This window comes from Crocodylus porosus, unplaced genomic scaffold, assembly GCF_001723895.1.
Source record: "Crocodylus porosus isolate Cpor-Errol unplaced genomic scaffold, CroPor_comp1, whole genome shotgun sequence".
NCBI lineage: Eukaryota > Metazoa > Chordata > Crocodylia > Crocodylidae > Crocodylus > Crocodylus porosus.
In genome coordinates, this window is record NW_017728925.1 from 13558017 (window position 1) to 13577792 (window position 19776).

The 19776-nt window shown below is 48.1% G+C and overlaps 1 protein-coding gene across 1 annotated transcript in view; it reads left to right on the forward strand.

The window, feature by feature from the left end:
* The first annotated feature begins 2334 nt into the window (after nt 1–2334).
* The window catches only part of DBH (dopamine beta-hydroxylase), a 22907-nt gene continuing 5465 nt past the window's right edge, over nt 2335–19776 (forward strand). Inside the window, exons 1-10 of the mRNA XM_019540894.1 lie at nt 2335–2712; nt 5304–5450; nt 7922–8179; nt 9697–9873; nt 10372–10474; nt 15551–15717; nt 16510–16653; nt 16865–16903; nt 18100–18159; nt 18854–18981. Of these exons, the coding sequence (XP_019396439.1) occupies nt 2371–2712; nt 5304–5450; nt 7922–8179; nt 9697–9873; nt 10372–10474; nt 15551–15717; nt 16510–16653; nt 16865–16903; nt 18100–18159; nt 18854–18981 (1565 nt within the window). The 5' untranslated portion in view covers nt 2335–2370. The remainder of the gene's footprint in view (nt 2713–5303; nt 5451–7921; nt 8180–9696; nt 9874–10371; nt 10475–15550; nt 15718–16509; nt 16654–16864; nt 16904–18099; nt 18160–18853; nt 18982–19776) is intronic.

The following is a 19776-nucleotide window of genomic DNA, read 5'->3' on the forward strand; positions in this document are numbered from 1 at the left end:
TCTTAGACCTCTGTGAGCGTCATGCCATGCTGCACCTCCCCGGAGCTGCTCATTCAAAACTTTCTCCGGGCCGTCCACGGTCGAGCAGAGACAACTCTTCCAGACATAAAAACCTCGAGGCAGGAGGATATATTAGCACATATCCAAAGAGAGAGCAGGTTACACCTACCGCTATGCACAGATTGCTTGCAGAAGGGTGGAAGAGGTTCCTAAGATCACAGTAGCTAGAGATGCGGAAGGGAAAAAAAAAAAAGACTCATGAAAAAAGGCCTTAATTAGACTGCAAGCTCTGTAGAAAAGGGACAGGCTTTTTGTTCTCAGTCTGTACAGCACCCAGCACAGCAGGGTCCTGTGGGACTCTTACGTGTAATCATAATAATAATCATAATCATAATGAGTCCATAATTCTGCTAGAGTACAATGCTCTGCAATGACAGAAGATGGATTACTGTATTGCATCAATGATACGGCCACCTTCTTTTTCCCCTCCAAAAGAGCCATAAAAATTATACTTGACTTATATGTCGAGTCAACCTATAATCGGCCCCCCACAGTCTTGACTTTTGTAGCTGCAGTATTTTTGGGCAGGGAATAAAAATACCAAGTCAGATTTCTTTTTCAAGAGTAGCTCTTCAGTATTTCCAATGCACTTAACCCTTTGGGTCCTTTCATGGCTTATTTGATTCTCTTGCAAGGTTTTAAGGGAAAGAACAGCTCTAGATTGTTCTTGGTAATTATTAACTTATATTCAGGGGAACGAGCTGGTTTTACTAAGACTGAACCTGAAAATGCAAGGTGAACTGATATAAAGTGTGGACTCATAACGGGAACAACGCGGGGCGCACTCATCTCCCAGATCCACGCTATACTAGAACATCGCGGCGTTTTCTTTATCTGGGGCACTGGCTCAAGCTGCCTTGCGGATGCGATCGCTACCAGGTTAACAAAATGCGACTGAAACAGAGAAGGAAGGAGACTGGACCTGTTGCAGGCCGAGCTGTTGGGTGAGCCTGTTGGGGTGGGAAGCAGGATGCAGCTCCATGACAGGCTCTTCTGCCATTCAGAGCATGGGTGATGATATGAGCTAGGCCAGTGTGCACAGAGCTGTAGTGTCTCGTGGGGGCAGACCCTTAGCAATAACAGCGCAGTCGCTAGCTTCCTGTTCAGAAGAGCCCCTCTGAGCAGTAGACAGCAAAGCAGTCAATAGCAGCATCCCATTTTACAGGCTGGGAAACTGAGGCACAGGGAGAGAAGTGACTTGCCCTGGATCACCTACCTCTCCTAAGTCCTCCTGCAGTGCTCTGGCCACCATGCCGCTCCATCTGTTCTCGCCTAAGATGCCAGCATCTCAGTGGCTATGCTGGATAGATACCTGCATGGCGTTGTGACTCCCAGAAACTGAGCTGCCCCAGAGAAAGGGGGTCCCAAATGAGGTCAGCTGGAAAAAGAAATCTCATTGGCCTCAAGCCATTTTCTGTGCTACTGAGACAGGATTTACTCTTCTATGATTGCAGTCAGATAGCCCCAGACGGGGCCACTTGGAACATGATGCAGCCTGGGGTTCCCAGCTGAAGCGAGCAGACAGACAGGGTCTCACGTCACAGCTCCTCAGGCTTCATGCACTGATGTAGGTTTGGTGGATCCGGATCCTGAAAAGTGCCTGCAGCTGAGCCAAGGACTTGCTTTTGCTGCTTCAGCATTTAGTCCCAGTTGGCTGAAGGCTGCGGAAATGGCAGCACCCAGATTTGGGATGATGACACACGGGAAGCAGCTGACTGCAGGATCTGGGGATGCTTTTGGAGATCTGCTACAGATATGGAAGAAAGGAGGTGGAAAGGAACTGCCCCCCAGATCAATGTTTGGGACATATGGCATATATCAGAGGTGAGCGTCTCATTAGCATCCAGTGGTGGCAGAAGCATCATGCTCTGGTGCAGCGGCCTGGAAACCTGGGTGCCAAGGTGCTGGCGGGGGTTACCAAAAAGGCCATTGCACTGGAAGAAGCCGCGGCTCTGGCCAAAAGCAAAGGCAGGCAGGGGACAGCATGTGCATGCAGGGCTCTGCGAGAGCAGCTGACAGGTCAACCGCCCTCCTCAGCCACTCAGGAAGATTGAAGAGAGAATAAAATCAGCCCAGTCGAGTTCAATTCCCATTGATAATGTCCATATGCAATTAGAGCCAATTAGGGGCAGGCAGAGAATGACAAGTGTTTGGCCAGCAGGTGGGGGAGGTGGGAAGGGAGGAGGTCAACACCACAATCCAATTTCCCAACAACCAAATGCAATTACGGAGTATTACTTACCCGGCTGGCCCAGGAGGGCCAGCGCATAAATGGCACAAGCCGGGAGCAGGAGCATCTTTCTCCCCAGCATGCAGACCACTGGGAGCAAGCGCTCCCCCTGCCCTCGTTTCAGGCTCCGGGAAGTGGTGTCCATATACTTCACCATGCTCACGCTGTTCCTGGTCATCCTGGTGGCAGCTCTTCAAGGCACAGCTCCCCAGGAGAACTACTTCCCTTACAAGGTGCCCCTCGACCCCCGGGGGCTCGTGGAGCTGGCGTGGAACGTCAGCTACCCGGAGCAGGTGGTGCATTTCCAGGTCTTCATCAAGGAGCTGAAGTTTGGGCTGCTCTTCGGGATGTCGGACCGGGGCGACTTCGAAAACGCAGACCTGGCCGTGCTCTGGAGCGATGGGCACAGCTCCTACTTTGGGGTAAGCTGCATGCGATGCGCTTGAGCTGCGGAGGGTGGCCACTTAGCCAAGGGGCTCCATCCTGTGCTAACATTTGCTCCCCAGTTTGACTGAAACGGGCCTTGCCATACATCCCACTGGACTCTAAGCCGGATTAGGCTGAATGCTGTCTTCCCTTTGATTAGCTGGGAGTAGTTAACAGATGCCGAGAGGTTTATTCCAAAGGGATACAGGTACCACAGTGATTCAGGTACCGAAGTGGTGGGCGGGATCCTCAACAGACAGAGGAGAAAAGAAAAGATCGGTTGCTGAGTTTGACCCCCGTGTTGATTTACTATTTATGTTTGCCAAGTGTTCTGGCGGGCGGCACGGTCTGCAACACACACGCACGCCCCATCAGCAACTTCGTTCACTCATGCACTTCTGTGAGTCCCATTAAAAATTAACCACGACGCCCACTAACGACTTTGAGAAAGTGCAAAAGTTATCATCCGCAAGGTCTGCTCCTGCCAGCACCAATAAGCCAGATGCAAATCAGATTTAAAGCTCTAGCAAAGATCAACAGGACACTGGGAAGTACCCATTGGCTGTCAATTGCCAGCAGCCCGGGTTTAGAAGAAATTAAACATGCTCATGAATCCTGGATGGATAGAAGAGCTTCATGTTAGCCCGACGGTTGGGTAACTCATTTCCGATTCTGTTGTTTGACTGGTATTGGAACTCTTTTGCGACATAATCCATGCTTTTTCATTTTTCTGTGCAATAGGTTCGTTTTGGCAGCAACGCTACAAACACTCACAATGAACTATTCCCAGATCATTGGGTCAGACTCATTTTAATTTTATTTTCACTGCAGAAAGCAACTCTGGTGCTTTTTCCTCTACAATGCTTTCAAGTGACGTTGATTTGCACTTTGCCGCTTGCTTGAAATTAACAATAAAAATAGTCCTTCGCAAGGGTCAGCCATGTGATCTGCCCTGTAATGAAAGGATGGAAACGAGAATGTGGAACATTATGATCTGTGCTGGTTTTCTTGCTAAATACCAGCTAATCATGATGTATCACGACCCAAATGTTACATTATTTCAAAGCACCGGGTTGCACAAAAAAATGCATAGGAAAAAAAAAAGGAAAACCCCATAAAGGTACATTTCTAGCAGGGCTTTGCAAGATGTTCAGTGCTGAATTAATAAAAAGCAGTCGGCATCCTGGCTTTCCATTCCATTTTGGTGCTTTACACATTCTTTAAATACTGCCTGGAGAGTTATATAAATCTGCGCAGAATTGTTTCTCTCCCCCCCCGCAGCCTTTCTTCTGGCTGTGTTTGTCAGCTGCTAAAAGATCCAAATTTGCTTAACCTTTCCCTATACTGCAAGATTAATTTGCACAACATATTCCTATGAAAACAAATGTCATGCTTGATTTTATTTTTCCTTTCGAAGGACAATATGTTCAAGGAATATAATTCTGTGCTTTGAACTGAAATAGTGCCAGGATGGTTCATTCTTTTTATTTCTCAGAAAAAAAAACCCCAAAAAACCCCAGTGCCTGCTTCTGTGAAGTGTGTACAGGGAGATTTCCTAGTCTCTGCCTTCACCACCCAGTAGGCAAAAGACACCACCAGATAACAGAAGAGATTTATTCAGTGACCCAGTTCCTGCTCCAAACCTTTGCACCCAAGATTCATAGTGTGCCCTATTCTGTCACCTCTATTTAATGCTTAGTACTACCATGCTCCTCCTGTGTTTTTACCGAGTTCAGCGGACCTCTTGGTGGATAAAGGTACTGCCCAGCCAGAGCACAAGTACTAGAAGCTGGTCATATAGGATTATGGCTTGCACGTTTCTCCCCGTAGTCCATGATGCAACGGTGTTGTCTGATCTTCAGCCAAAGTCGGCCGGTCAAAGACTTGGGGGAAAACCCCACAGAAGAATTAGCAAGGATGCATGCAACCTTTTCCTACAGCTAGAGAGGGTTTCCTGGGCTTCCTTTTAGTAAGCCAGGCAATGGTTTAAAGGGACACTGTCACTGTGAAAAGTTGGGCATGTCCACAAACTTCCCTACAGTTTTGAAAACACGGTACTGTCCTCATCCATAGAAAAATCGCTGCGCAAATAAAAGCTGGGCCGGATGGACTCTGCCAGCCACTTCGCTGCTCTGTCTCCACCGGTCCATATCTTGATTTTAATGCACTGTTTCATTGTCTCAGTGCCTAGGAAACCAGTTGTGGAACAGACTCCTACTGTGCTAATATCTGAACATACAGAATGAAAAGCTGGTTTTACTAGGGGGTAAAAGGCAGGATGACCATAAAACAGGCAGGCAAACTGTGCTGGCTCAGTCTCGCTGCTTTGGGTTACAATATCAGCAGAGACTCGGCAGCATAGGCATTAGCTCACGCTGGCAACCAGAAGACAAACTCTCTAGGGATCCAGTAGCCCATGCCAGGACCCCTGGCAGCTATGTCTTTGCAGCTGTTGTTAATCACGCCAGTTAGATTAAGCTAGCACAGGCATTCGGGTACAGTCACCCCTTTTTTTTTTTTGCTGTGACTTCATAATAAAGGCAAATGATCACGTCTTAGCTGGTTACAAGGGTTCCTTCTTCTGCAGGATGCGTGGAGTGACCAGAAAGGGCACTTACATATGGACTCCCAACAGGACTACCAGCTCCTCAGCGTGCGCCGAACCCCAGAGGGCCTCTACCTGGTCTTCAAAAGAGCCTTCAGCACCTGCGATCCAAAGGACTACCTTATAGAGGTATCACTTCACCTAGCTATTGGCAGAGGCCAAGTGTGATGTCTCCTTGTCAGCTGGATGGTCTGTTTCTGGGCATTGTGCTCTAAAGGTGTCCAGTTAGATGGGGGTCGCTCAGCATTGAAATTGCAGGCTGGATGAATAACAAAGTCCTGGCTCTATAAAGATGAAGGGCAGAAATCCCATTGACTTCAATGGGGCTGGGGTTCCCACCCATGCGTGATATTTAAATATCTGTGGGCCAGTGGTTAAAGCTCTGATTCGAAATTCAGAACCCCTCAGGCTCTGGATCCAAAGCAAGTGCACCCAAGCTTCGGTCATGCTTACAACTAGTGGAAATCAGGAGTAATTCCACTGACAGCAGAGTTACACTGGTGCAAATGGGGGTGTGATCCAATTCAGGCCCCTGTTTCTGGCTTGGATTTGCTTTGCGATTGGAGGCAAACTGCCTTAATACCTTTGTGAGCCATTTATAAACTGGAGTGATGATTTACATAACACAACATCATGAGGTTTACTTGGTCATTGAATCCTGATCCTTGGATGGAGGGGGCCAGGGATGTGGCAAGTTGTACTGTGGGACTCCCCATGTATGTCCTAGCTGGTTGGAGAGTCATAGCCCATTGCTGTTCTTGTATCCCTGGCTTAAACTTTCATGGAAGGTATCAATGGCACAAAGAGATGGATTTCAAACCTAGAGTCCAGCCACCACAAAACCTCCCCCTTCTCAATAGCCTTTCTACCATAAGGGTGGCATTCAAACAGCCAACATGCCTTTACCCACTACGGCTTCTGGCAATGGAGGAAATCAGTAAAATATTCTTTGGAAAAAGCCCCAACTAACAAAACAACCCTTCCCCAAAAAGGGAAGAAGTACCAAAGACCCAATGACATCCAGTAAGGACTTCAAAACCCCAGAGTGGACAAGACAGGGCAAGACAGACAGATCTTCTCATCCATTAAGTAACTGAAGGCTGGTGGCTTAGTGGGTCGATGCCCAGCTTTTCACGTGTGCCATTCATTATGCCTTGCTTATGCACTAAATTTAATGCGAGAGCAGCATCATTCATTCCTTTTAAGGAACAAGGGAAGGGCTCTATAGATAACATGCCTGAGATAGGAATAACATTTTACTTCATCTATTTACAAACCCTTATACATCTTTAGGATATGTAGATTTTATCCGGCTCCCACCAAACACTTCTGTTATATATGTGTTAGATTGATATAAATACACCTTCTGCATCACTCCACTTCACAACCTGAAGCCAAGTATTTTGAGTGTTACACAGAGGTGTTGTTAAAAAGGTGACAAGGAGGAGGATTTTAGCAGGAGGTGATGAGCCAAGATACAGTAGCTTGAACTGGGTGAGGTGTTTGTCACAATTCTTCTTCAATGAAATCTCTCTCCTTTCAGGTTCACTAAACTGCTGCAAAATTTGGGGACAGTCTCTCCCAGTCTGGTTGTTTACCCAGGACAGGTCTCAAGGGACAGGGTTTTATACAGTGTGCACGGGTCTAGGACACAGGAATGGACTGTGATTTTGTTAAAGCCGAAAGGTTTTGATGACTAAGAACTTTTTGAGCTAACTAGGGTTTCATCTTTTGTATGCTGAGACATTTCCAGGCTCCAAAATACTCCCAACTTTTTTAGAGAGGAAATGGGTGTGCATATAATCACAGGAAACAAACTGATGAATCACTTTGAGCACATTTTATTGTGCACCTTTGAAAACGGCTCACTTGATTTTTTCCCCCCTCCTAACAACTAGCTTGACCCAAAGCCCATTAAATTACTTCCAAAGACTTTGGTGTGCTTCCTATCAGCCCCTCTGCGTGTGCATGATAGAAGATACACATCTGTCCAACAGACTGCTGGGTATAGTGCAAGCGTGCCTCAGAGTTAGCTTTAAATGAGCAAGCTCAGGTCCCGAATGTGGTCCAGCTACAGAAACATGCAGTTCAGACTGGGCTATTTTACCCTGCCAAAATGAGGGAGAGAGAGAAGGCATGGGTGGGGGGGAGACACACAACCCCTTATTTATGAAAAAGAAAAGTGTATTTCAGGCTTCACATGTACTGATTAGTGCAGTGCATGTAAAAAGGAGATCATGCAATCTGAAGGAAATGGTGTGAATGCCCTCGACTTGGGAAACCATCTCTGCTCATTGATTGATGTTGATCATAAGATCAGACCGATGGATTCCCCCTAAGGCTGTAATGTCATTCTTAGTGGAAACTCCCTTCCCCTCCGACAACATGGCCATAGCACATGTTGGAGCAAGCTTATGGGGAGCCCCCAAATTTGCCATGCTTGGAGGGGTAGCATCTCCCTTTTGGGCTCCTCCCATTTCTAATGGCAATAAAAAGTTCAGTGGGTGACTCCAAGCTTGATAACATTTGCCATGAAGCTCCCTGATGGGAGGCATGAACGGGCATGAAGCTCCCTGCTGCCCTTTGTTTCTCATTTCCAGGACGGCACCGTGCACCTTATCTACGGGATCCTTGAGAAACCGGTCCCTTCTCTCCAAGCAATCAACATCTCTGCCATCTACAAGGGGCTGCAGAGGGTACAGCTGTTGAAGCCTAACATCACTACCCCTGAACTGCCCAGAGACATGAAGACCATGGAGATAAGAGCCCCTGATGTAGTCATTCCCAGCCAGGAGACGACATACTGGTGCTATATGGTACAGCTTCCAGACGACTTCCCAAGACATCACATTGTCATGGTAAGAAGGAAGAGAGTTCTTCCCAACAGAGATCAAGGAGACTTCCCTTTATGGCAAATTAAAGCTCTCCATCCCCTTGGCCTCTGGCAGAGCTGTCCTGCTGTTCCTTCATTCACCACCCAGTATCCTATACCAATTGTGTCCTCCATGCTCCTGGAAGTAGGGAGGATGGAGGATGCAGTCAGCGCTATGCCCCATGCATAGAAACACATCCTTCCTTTGAGATGGAGGGTGACAATTAGCTCGAATGCAACATCATGCAATACCAGTAAGAAGGGAAACCTCCAGGAAATGATGACGCATGAAGGGACACAAAAAGGGTAAATAGGAGATGGAGGGAAGAAAGGAACAGACCTGAAAAGTTGTGGCCAGGTGGAAAATATTTCAAGAAAAAAGGAAAAAAAAAAAAAAAAGCTTTTATGAGCTGGCTTCTTTGTAAAAAACAGTCAAGGGAAAGAGCAATAACCATAGACACAAGCTGAGAAGCAAACTTCGGTGAATCACACAAATATGCTACAAATGAGGCTGTATCTGTTTCCTTGCATGCTGTGGCTCTTGGGGCTTTCCTCCCATCTCCCAGCTCGATACTGCTTGAGTCACATCGACTTCCGAAGTACGAGAGAGAAACATGAGAACAGGCTAATGCCTGGGACAGTCAATTGAACAGGAGGGTAATTCCAGTATAACTGCCTAGTCATCAGTTGCTGAGAGATTTTAGCCCAGGAGGGGAGTAAAGTAACAGCTCAGCAGATTACCTAGCAAAGGCAGAAGCACAAAGTGTGGCGGGGAGGGAGGAAGGGAGGAGAAGCAGCTGGACCTGCAGCAGGGCTCATGAGGTTAGGAAGAGACAACAGGGCAAAGGGAAACTCAGAGCAGGGATTTCTCTCGACCAGATGGCGTGACATGAATCATGCCCGCGTACGTAAAAAGTGCATTAACTCTGGTCCCTTTGCACTGGAGGGACGTTGCACTCCTACAGCTGGCACGCGTCGATATGCCAATTTTTTCAAGCCTGTTTTAAATCATTGTCTTTACATTGAATTCCCCACCCCCACCATCGCCCCTTGTACGGTGAGCAGCAATTGGTTAGAAATGACACTCAATAGCTTCAGGGACAGGCTATCACAAGGTGCTCGATACCATTTTATGAAAAATCAATTGCTCCGCCAAAGACCTCTGAGCAGCAAAACTGGCAAATTCCCTAGTCGCCGTGTAATGGACCTATGGCTTCTAACTTAGCGGCATGTTGCTTTTGTCTGCTGCTTTACAATGAAGTCAGTGGAAATCTTTCTGTAGACTTCAGCAGGCTCGGGATCAAGCCCAAAGCTGGAGTTCTTAAACATGGTCAGACGTGTCCAAGCAAGTCCCATATCTGTAGCAGTCCACCAGCAAAGAGCTGGCAATACATATGGGGGATCATCTCCGGGGAGCCTAGAGATGCTCCAGAACTAGCCGCTCTCACTACCCTCCAGCATCACCTAATAGTTTTCGTCTTCTCCTTGGACTCATCTTTGCAGTACGAGCCAGTGGTCACAGCAGGCAACGACGCGCTGGTCCATCACATGGAAGTTTTCCAGTGCGCGGCTCAGTTTGACAGCTTCCCACATTACAACGGGCCCTGCGACTCCAAGATGAAGCCGGAGCGACTGAACTACTGCCGACACGTGCTGGCAGCGTGGGCCATGGGAGCTCAGGTGTGCGGGTGCGACTCGTGGCCGGTGCACGTACGCCCATATTCCCTTCCGCTGTTTCTCTTTGGCCCGTCGCCACTCTGCTTAAAATCACAGGGTCACAGTCACCCAGTCCATGGATGGGATTTTGGGATCCAAACGCGCCTCGCTGTTTGGGACCCCCGGAGTCTCTTCCACACTGTTGTGGTTTGGCTCTTCCTGGCTGGGTATCTGATCCCTGCTACACCCAGGGGCAGGCCGGTATCGTTCCCCCAAAGTCAGCAGAGCTATGCTGATTCCCACAAACTTCTTCTAGTGGAGAAGACTGCTTTCAAGGGTGTCAGAGGCTTCTGGCCATTGAGCAGGCAACTTCGGGTGACCTCCTCTATCCCACCATGTTGTGGTGACCTCCTCTATCCCACTTGTGATGCAGAGAATTACTCGCCCCGGGATCATTCCCTCCTTGGCATCTTCCCTGACTTCACAGCACGCAGACCTCACGCCTCTCCCTCCTGCTTACAGGCCTTCTACTACCCTGAAGAGGCAGGCCTTGCCTTCGGGGGGCCGGGCTCCTCCAAGTATTTACGCCTGGAGATCCACTACCACAACCCCCTGGTCTTCCAAGGTAAGTGAGCCTGCAGCAACGCGTGCCGTTCGGGCAGAAGCCACCTGCGCTTGTCCGGTCTCGCCCGCACAATCTGCAGAAATTTCTGACCGAAGCAATAAAAAAGTCCATAAAAACTCTTCCGCTCAATGCTGCCCAGGCACCAATATGCTGAGGCAACAGAGAGAAAATAATCCCTGCCTCTCGGAGGTGGTGACAGGGAAGAAGGGTAAATCCTAGAACTGCCGCCTAATTGCAGGAAGCCAAGTGAATGAAAGAAAATCTGGCTTGGAGCACAGCTTAATACACAGAGCCCGGAGATCTGACAGATGTGATGGGCTTTAATGGAAGGGCAATGCCTAGTGCCCCTGGCAGCCACCACCAACATTGCCACCTTTTGGGTTTCTGGTGTCAGCCGCGGCAGGAAACAGCAAAGGGAAGGACAAAAGCCTCCTCGCCTGAGCCAGGTTGTGCCTTCTGGCACATATTCCCACGCAAGAGGCTTAGGATAGGCCTGGGAAGTGCCATCAGGTGAACTATTTCCCACCAGCAGCAGAGTAAAGCTTGGCATCTGAACCAGAGGGAAGAGATCCCATTGCTGCGGAGGGTGAGATAGTTGTATCGGTCAGGTATTCAGGTTGCAGCCGTATTGGCCTGGAGGCAGGAGGAATCAGGACTTGTGGTAGGGGTGATATCTTTTATTAGACCAATTAGATTTCTGCAAAAAAAAATTCTGTAATTGCAGGCTTTCAGGCACGAACATACCTGAGGAAGGGTGTTTGTGCCCGAAAGCTTGCACTTAAACAATTTTTTTTTTGTGGCCAAAATCTAATCGGTCTTATAAAACCTATCACCTCTACCATGAGTCTTGATCCCATAGTTGTATCTGCACACTTGCTCCTACTTCAGACTGCAGTCCAAGCTTCGAACCACCCTACCTTTGCCTCGGGGAAGCAGGCGAGGTGTCTGTTGCGATCTTCACTGTTTTAGAGAGGCGAGGCTGCCAGCAGGCGAAGAAGAAACCAGACAGCACAGCAAAAATAGCGTCCTTCACTGATGAGAGCTTCCAGGCAAATTCTGTCCAGTTTGAATGCGATTTGCGCAGGTCAGCTTCAGACCCTGTGTCATGGCTGAAGTCCAGAAAATCAGTAGAAATCTCATGGAAATGGTCGCGCTGGTGAAATTTCCAGCATTATCTGAAGGCTGGAGAGGTTTGGTTTGGACCTGGGCTCTCGATCCCAGCCTCTGGTTTGCACTTTGCTCTGCCTGATGCAAGCCCTTGCACACTGCAAACCTGATGCAGGCTGAGCAGTCCCGGACTGCACCTGGCAGCTGACAGTCAAGGCAGGGGGAGGCTTAAGGGGGTCTTTTGGATCTGGAAACCATCAGGAGAGCTTCTGTTTTCACTGCATCTGGCTCAAGGCAAAGGTATCTGCTCCTTCAAATAGATCCCTTTGTCCCAAGCACCAACTTGTCGGGGGGTGTTAAAACCCGTGTGCAGTTCCTGGAAAGCCCTGCCCTTTATTTTCCCATTAGCATCTCTCCACATCACACCCTCCGTGCTTTATGCCCATCATCTCTCTCTCTTTGCTTCTCACTCTGCTCTGCTCTGTACTCACGCTTTTTTTTTAATCCCACTGAAATGTCTCTATCCAGTGTATCCACACCCCTCTTCACAGTCTTCCCTAAACTGAACACAGAGCCAACAAGAGAATAGCTCTAAGGCAGCTACTTTTTAAGCAAATACAATACACTTGAGAAAAACACAATGCATACATTAGATATATCTGGACTGGAACAAGACTGTTAGGTGTTAGAAGCTGTTTCGGACTGTCCTAAGTAAACTATCCCTGTTAGACTGCTCTTGTTGTGACAAATATCCTGTCTTGGAATAACCAGTAGTCACACAAATGGCATGGACAGTACAGTAATCTGGCCTCACAACCCCCCAAGGTAATCACGGTTATTATTACCTGGATTTCACACAGTGGGGATCTGAGGCAGCGAGAGGTTGAATCATTTACCCAGTGTTACCTATCAGCAGTACCCAAGGTAGACTCAGACAGGAATGATTAGATGGAGAAGGGATCTTCAGAGACAACTGTGTGTTCCCGTATGCCTCAGTGTTTACCTGGCCCTTGTATCCGATTGCTTCACTCTTCAGTAGGTGGATTCTCACCAGACTCCTGGGAGAGGGGGTCAGTGCTCTTATGCCCATTATAAAGGTGTGGGACTGAGGCTCAGAGAAAGGCTAAGTAGTGCTGGACGTCTGTTATCCAAGCTGTAGCCATATTGGTCCAGAGGAAAAGGCAATCAAGACTCATAGCAGAGATGATATCATTTATTAGACCAAAAAAATTCCTTTAATTGCTTTAAATTACAGGAATTAAATTAAATTCCTTTAAAAGCAATTAAATTTTTTTTTTGCAAAAGCCTTGTAGGTCTAATAAAAGATATCATCTCTACCATGAGTCCTGACTGCAAGTCTGTGGCACAGCATGGACTTGAACCCGGTCCCTGAGAGGCAGAAACCTAGTCCCTTCCCCTATAATCAGAGTTTTTTCTCCCCACCCCTGCTGCCCCAGCCAAGTGAAATTCAGGGGCCCAGCTCAATACAGAGGTATTAGCCTGGTGGGCACAGGAAGAGATTTTTTTAATGCACAAATGATATTTCTTATTTGAGGCATTGGACAGAGAAAAGTCCCACTAAATTACCAAATCTTTCATTTACATAAAATCAAGTCACTTCACGACTATCCAAGTGTATTTTTAGAAGACCAGAGCATATGTACTACAGATCAATCACATCACACTCGGAGACTTGAAAAGCAACACGTCTATAAATATGGAGATGGCTTCTTTTATTGTTTAACTGCCTTTTCATTTTAACCAATAACGGCTCCCCATTTATTCTTATCCTTTTGATGAATCCAACCCAGAGACAAATACTTAAAAATAAGTAAGAGGCCTCCGTGGCTTAGCTAACAAAACCTTTCACTTTAAAGCTAATTCCTGAAAAAGCAGCCATGGAGGGGGACACAGAACTACCGGTGGTTTTCTTTTTCGGTGTTCAGGTGCCAGGCTCCTCTGGAAGATTTAGTTTAAGGCCATTACCTGCAAGCAACAATCAGTTCCTAAACTGTTGACACGGCCTGCAATGGAGGGCGACAAAGACCCACTCATCCCTAATGGAAACTGCCCCAATATCTGCCCATCCTGGAAAGAGTTCTCATTTAGCCTCCTGTATCACTAGCCGTCCCTCCAAGAGAGGTGAACTCTTCTCTGCCTTTTGGCCTTGCTGGGCAATCACTCGCTAGGATTCCCGCTTAATCGATCTCCTTCCCCCTGCAGGGACAAGGTCTCGTCTACCTGTACATGCACACCTCACACCAGCCCACAGTCCTTTTGCTAGCATGGCTTATTGACCAACGGCTTATTTCACTGGAGGGCGGGTGCTTTTGCCAGTAGAAACCTTGAAGGGTTTGCAAGTGTGGCCCAAGGCTCAGGTGGGGCTCTCTCACCGGCAGGCTTGCCCCTTGCCTTCAGGGTGTCGCGGGCCACGCTGGAGGGATCGCACTGCACCCGGGTGCTGCTACGGAGTTTGGTTTGCTGTACTCTTTGCCCAAACCCTGCAGCTTCCCTGTTGTCTTCCTACTGGGTCTTGTGACAGCCAGGATTGACACTCAAGAACTGACCTCCAGACTCCGAGCACCTTCTTTCCCTGCACGCTGCCTCCATTTGCAGATCAGGAACTGGCCGGCGCATTATGCAGAGATGCTTTATACTGACTGGGAGAGATCCCGCTTGGCTTCTCCCTCCAGGAGAGCCTCTGCTTGTCGCAGCCAAATGCCGTCGGCACGGTCCTGTTTGGAGAGTGGAAGATGTTGCAGCATAACGCAGCTAACGCATTTCCCCACGTTTACATCTCTGCTTTCTCTCCCTGTGCTCCCAGCCCCTCACACATTCACACCCGCTCCCTGCCAGGAACAACGTGCCCTTGGTTTTCCTGGCTGTTGCACAGTTGGAATCGGTGCCACGATGCATGCATATCTGTCTGGGGAAGAAGCCAGGAGACTGCGGAGATGATGGGTTCAGAGAAGTGCTACATCCCAGACTGGAGCAATAAAAAGAGCAGAAGCCAAGGATGCTTTCAACTACAGGAGACCCAAGTCTCCGGGCAGAGTCTGTCTTGGGCAGAAAGAAGAACCACAGAGGTTACAGCCGTTCCTCCCTTAGAAAGGATTTGCATGTTGACTGTTCATTAGCTTTGGTCATTGAGAGGCAGTGTCTCCCTGTTGCTGAATAAGCAGCAGAAGTCCTTACTACAGTGCACTGGGTGACGGCCCTTTGGAAACCGTCTCAAGCTGCAGAGAGAGCACGCTCTAGGTAATGGCAGGACCTGATAAAAGACCTTTCCTTCAAACAAGAGAAGCATTGGTGGTCCTGTGCTGAAGAAAGCAGGCTGGAAAATGTGGGAAGAAATTCAACATCGGTTTCTCCCCGCTCCAGAATCTGGTCCAAATATACACAAGTACAGGGGCTCTCCTAAATCTGTCGTGCACCTATAGCCCCACCTGCTTTCGAGGCTCATGCACCTCCAAAGACATTCCCACCCAACTCCCTGTTCTCCTGCCCTTGTGTTACTGCTGGGCACTGTCACCAGGGCAGGATTAACGCGTAGGTAAACTAGGCACATGCCTAGCGCCTAATTGAAGAGGGCCCCAGCCGCACTTATTTGGCATATGATAATTATTAAGTGAAAAAAGTAATATAAATATACAGTATTAAGTAGGGGCCCACGAGTTTGTTTGCCTAGGGCCCACTAAGGGTTTGTCCAGCTCTGACTGGTGAGGCGACCAGAAGATTGGGCTTGTGTTTAGCTCTGGCCTATTGTGAAATTTTCCAGGGTAGAGGGGAGTATAATAAAACTTTAACACAGAGGTTGTAGCAGGCGGAGAATATACAGTCAACTGAGCTGCCTTTCCCATGTTCACTACACCAAAGCTTAATATTTCACGGCTGATCTTTCCCCGAGAACAGCTTACTCCCATGGCGAGTTGCAGTGTGGCATCAAAACACGTCCTTTTATTTTGCCAGGTCGCCACGACTCCTCCGGGATCCGCCTTTATTACACAGCCTCGCTGAGACGCTACGATGCCGGCATTATGGAGCTTGGCTTGGTCTACACGCCGGTGATGGCTATACCTCCTGGGGAAACCGAGTTCTTCCTGACAGGCTACTGTACGGATAAATGCACCCAAGTGGTCAGTATGCTGGGGGAAAGCAATGCCCCATCCAGGTTGTTCCATCACACCAGCACAAGAGGGGACCTATGCAAAGAGAGGATCAGTGCCTGCGCTAACATCCATGCAACTTCTAGGCATAAGAGATAGGCTACCCAGTAAGTAGCTAGGAGCGTGTCCCGTCGTACACAACAGCTGGTGCAATTCAGGAAAGGAAACCCATCAGCAATGAGAGCAAAGCAGCAGCTTTCCCAGTAATAGCGTCCCCGTGTCAAAGGCCTGACAGCCAGGCAGGCAGAGACCAGGCAAAAGAGAATAATCACTAAACAGGGATTTCTCATTTGAATGAGCTTAAAATGCAAGGAGGAATGTGCTGTCTGCCCAACAGCTCCTGAATGAGTTGCCTAAATTTCCACCGTGTCATCAGGAAGTGTTAATCAATCGGCAGCGTTAATCAGGAAGTGTTAATCAATACTTTGGGAGGGCATACCCTGGAACAGTAGCTTGTGCAGCTAGCAAAGGCGAGGGAATAAATAGCATTGTGCCTAGCTGTCTTCTGCTGAACTAGAAAGTGCCTGTGGGTCAAGCTTTGCCGGACAAGCAGACTATAAAGAAACAAAGTGCATGCAGAAGCAGCTCAGGGAGTATGAACACAAGCTCTACTGTGCGGGATTTGGTGCTGGTCCGGCAAATACCTGCCATGCTCTTCCCAGGACTGTGTGGCAGCAGGTGAGACCTCTTGCAGAGATTTGTTTGCTCTTGGCTATGCCAGCACCTGCAAGCCTGAGTCTTCCCGTGGGACTGTTTCTCCAGGCTCTGCCTCCCGCTGGGATCCACATCTTCGCCTCCCAGCTCCACACTCACCTGACGGGAAGGAAGGTGGTGACCGTGTTGTCCCGGGAAGGGAGCGAGCGGGAGATAGTGAACGCAGACAATCACTACAGCCCTCACTTCCAGGTAGACCTTTCCCCACTGAGTGCAGCCTCAGCTTTAGCTAAAATAAAATGGGGGGAGGAGGGGAGGGTTTAATAGTCAGCCTCCGTTCTTGGGCATCTGAGTGAAAACCTGATTGTGGCCTATTCCAACGAGATCTGTCAGTGCAGAAGACAGTGTAGGAAAGTGGGTGTGTTGGTGTCTTCTAACTCTAAAATTGTTTTTTCCCTTTTAGGAGATCCGCATGTTAAAGAAGGTGGTTTCTGTCTTTCCGGTGAGCGTCTGTAGAAGTAACTGCAGTTTCTAAATGACGGAGATCGTAAGAAAATAGGGCAGGAAAGGACCTCGCAAGGTCGTCTAGTCCAGCTTTCTGCTCAAGGCAGGACCATCGCTTAACAGTCAAATGAAATTCTAGGGTCTGTGCTCTGCAGGAACTCAGCCTAGATGATCTTGTTGGCATTTCTGGCCTTAAAAGCTATGAATGCCTGACATTATTTCATCCTTTCCACTGTAATAAGCTGAGCACATAGTCTGCCTAAGAGTTTTCTCATGGGGTTCAGTTCCTTAGTATCCAGCAACTTCCTAGGCAAATCAGCGTTGCATGGTAAGCCTAGATATCAACAAAGGAAGCAATGTTCCCCTGCATAGGGTGCTTAATAGGAGCTGTGCCAGGGTTAGCAGAAGGTAGGAGCTGCTAAATCAGCACATCTCAGCTCCCTTGGCCACATCCCCATCCTTGCAATCATTGTTCCACACAAATCTCCACCCTGGGCAGATTTTGGCATCCTAAGGCTGATTGGAAACAGTGGCTGAGCCTGGCCAGTGTTATATTTTAAAGAGTGAAACATGGTTAATTGAATCACTTGATTATTAGAGTTACGGAGAATCAAAGCTGCAAAAAAATTCACAAGCTCCCTTCCGAAATGTCAACATTTTCTGAAATGGTCTCACTGGCTCCATTAATAAATAGCAAGGCGATGATGCTGAGCCTTCAGGACTGTAACGCAGGGAACAGGCTGAGCCCTGAGAGGGCATCAGGCAAGTTGTGCTGGCAAAGGGCCACGGTTTCAAGAGTATCAAGACACCTAAAGGTGAAGACAGAAGCCTAATGGGAGTTTCAATAACCCAGGCACTCTTGAAAATCCCATATAGTGCCTACATGCATCTTCAGGCACTTTAGAAATTCAGGCCTAAGTTCCTTAGAAAGTAGGGAGGAAGCAAAAAAGGAATCTCGTGGGGAAGTGACTATACAAAATCCCTTTGCAGAAGGGAGGTTTGGCAAACCTTTGTGCTATTTACCTTGAAGCCCGTGTTGTGTGCAGGAAGTGGGGTGCCTGGTGTCACTTAAACCGCTTAAGGGGCGCAAATATGGGAGAGGTATCCCTGGGCACCATCCCTGGTCTCACTGCTGACCAGAAATAGAAAACTTTCAGATATAACCATCTAGCATCTTTGTGCTTGAACACACAGGGGGACGTGCTCATAACATCCTGCGCCTACAACACAGAGGACAGGGACCAAGCCACTGTGGTAAGTGTGTGTGTGTGTGGATGCACAAGCCCACAAATCAGAAAGAAATGGTTAGAAAACTGAGCGTGGAGCCCATTTGCAGTCAAGGGTTAAGGGCTGGCATGGGTGCTGAAAGTTATTGTACCTATACTCTGCTAAATCAGAGGCTGAAACCACATCATGGGAGGGCAGGGGCTGTGGTCTCTCACTTCTTGTGCTCTGTCCACTCGAGCAATAAGTGCATGAAGCGTGTGCTTCATTCTACAAGCCACTTGACAATACGTGGGTATCACAGATAAGCAGCGTGTGTGACAGCTTGGGCTATTTCCTTACACAGATGCACAGAAAAGAGACTGTCACAGAGATGAGTTAGGGAGCCCAAGCTGCAGGATTGCAGGAAACCTCCATATTATCAGAGATCCCACAGTCAAAGGGGTGAAAAGCCAGTGTTGCAGTGTTGCAGTGTTGCAGGCCCTGCAGTTCGGCACTCTGCATATCTAGGGCCCTGCAGGCGTGTGCACACATGCCAAAAGGTGGTTCAGGGGCTCATATGTCTGTCCAGCTCATGATGTTTGAAGGCAGTTGCAAAGAGGTGGCTCCCATGGGCTGATGGTCACTGAGGAGTTCCCTGGCTGATCCTCCCAGGGATGCAGGAAAAGGCAGTGGCTGCTGACGGTTGATTGGGAACCCAAATGTGTTTCTCTTCTTTTTGCAGGGTGGGTTTGGCATCATGGAAGAGATGTGCGTCAACTATGTGCACTATTACCCTCAGACACAGCTAGAGCTGTGCAAAAGCTCCATTGATCCCGGCTACCTGCACAGATTCTTTAATCTTGTGAACAGGTAGGGAGCTCCACATAGCTTGGGCTTGGCTGGAACATGGGGTACGTGAATGGTGATGGACACCCGATTGCTGGTACCCCTGAAAGGGGACAGTCCCCACTGAAAGCCTTTATTTGTTCTGCAGTGGCAGTGCTAGATGCAGGAAAGCCAGGCAGTTTCCAGGAAGCTGCAGGGATAGTGGGAATGAATCCTGCCTGGGTATGATTCACAAAGAATAAGCAGGACTCCTTCCTTCTTGGGGATATGACCAAGCCCATGTTTTTCGAAAGAAGGTAGAAAGAGGATGCCTGGCAAAGGATGCCTTTTCTGAGAAGACAAAAAGCCTGGGATAATGCAGGAGCTGCTATTATTGGTAAAAACTGTGAAAAAATGGCTTGTTGACAGAAGTCAACTGCACTTCCAAAAAACTCATCCTTTTCAGCTGAGCTGATGTGAATACCCTTCAAAACTTTTCGGTGAGGCAGAAATAATAATAATGAAAAAAATCAGATAAAACTAGACCCTTCATTGTAGCTTCATTTTTTTGAATACATGAGAAAGGAAGGCTAAATGGCCTCACAAAATCATAGACTCCAATGCTTTAATTCTGAAAGCTTCAAAATGAGGCTTTTTGGCCTTTTCTGAATTTCTCCAAGGTTTTCTTTTTTGCATTGTTTTGTTTTTTACTTTCTGACCAAACAGCTTGGCAAAGCTGATGTGAATCCTCAAAGCTTTTCAGTGTTGCTGCACCTGCCTTTCTTTCTGGAAAAATAGTTTCAGCTACATTTTTTCACTCGGTTCCTCTGCCACCCTCCC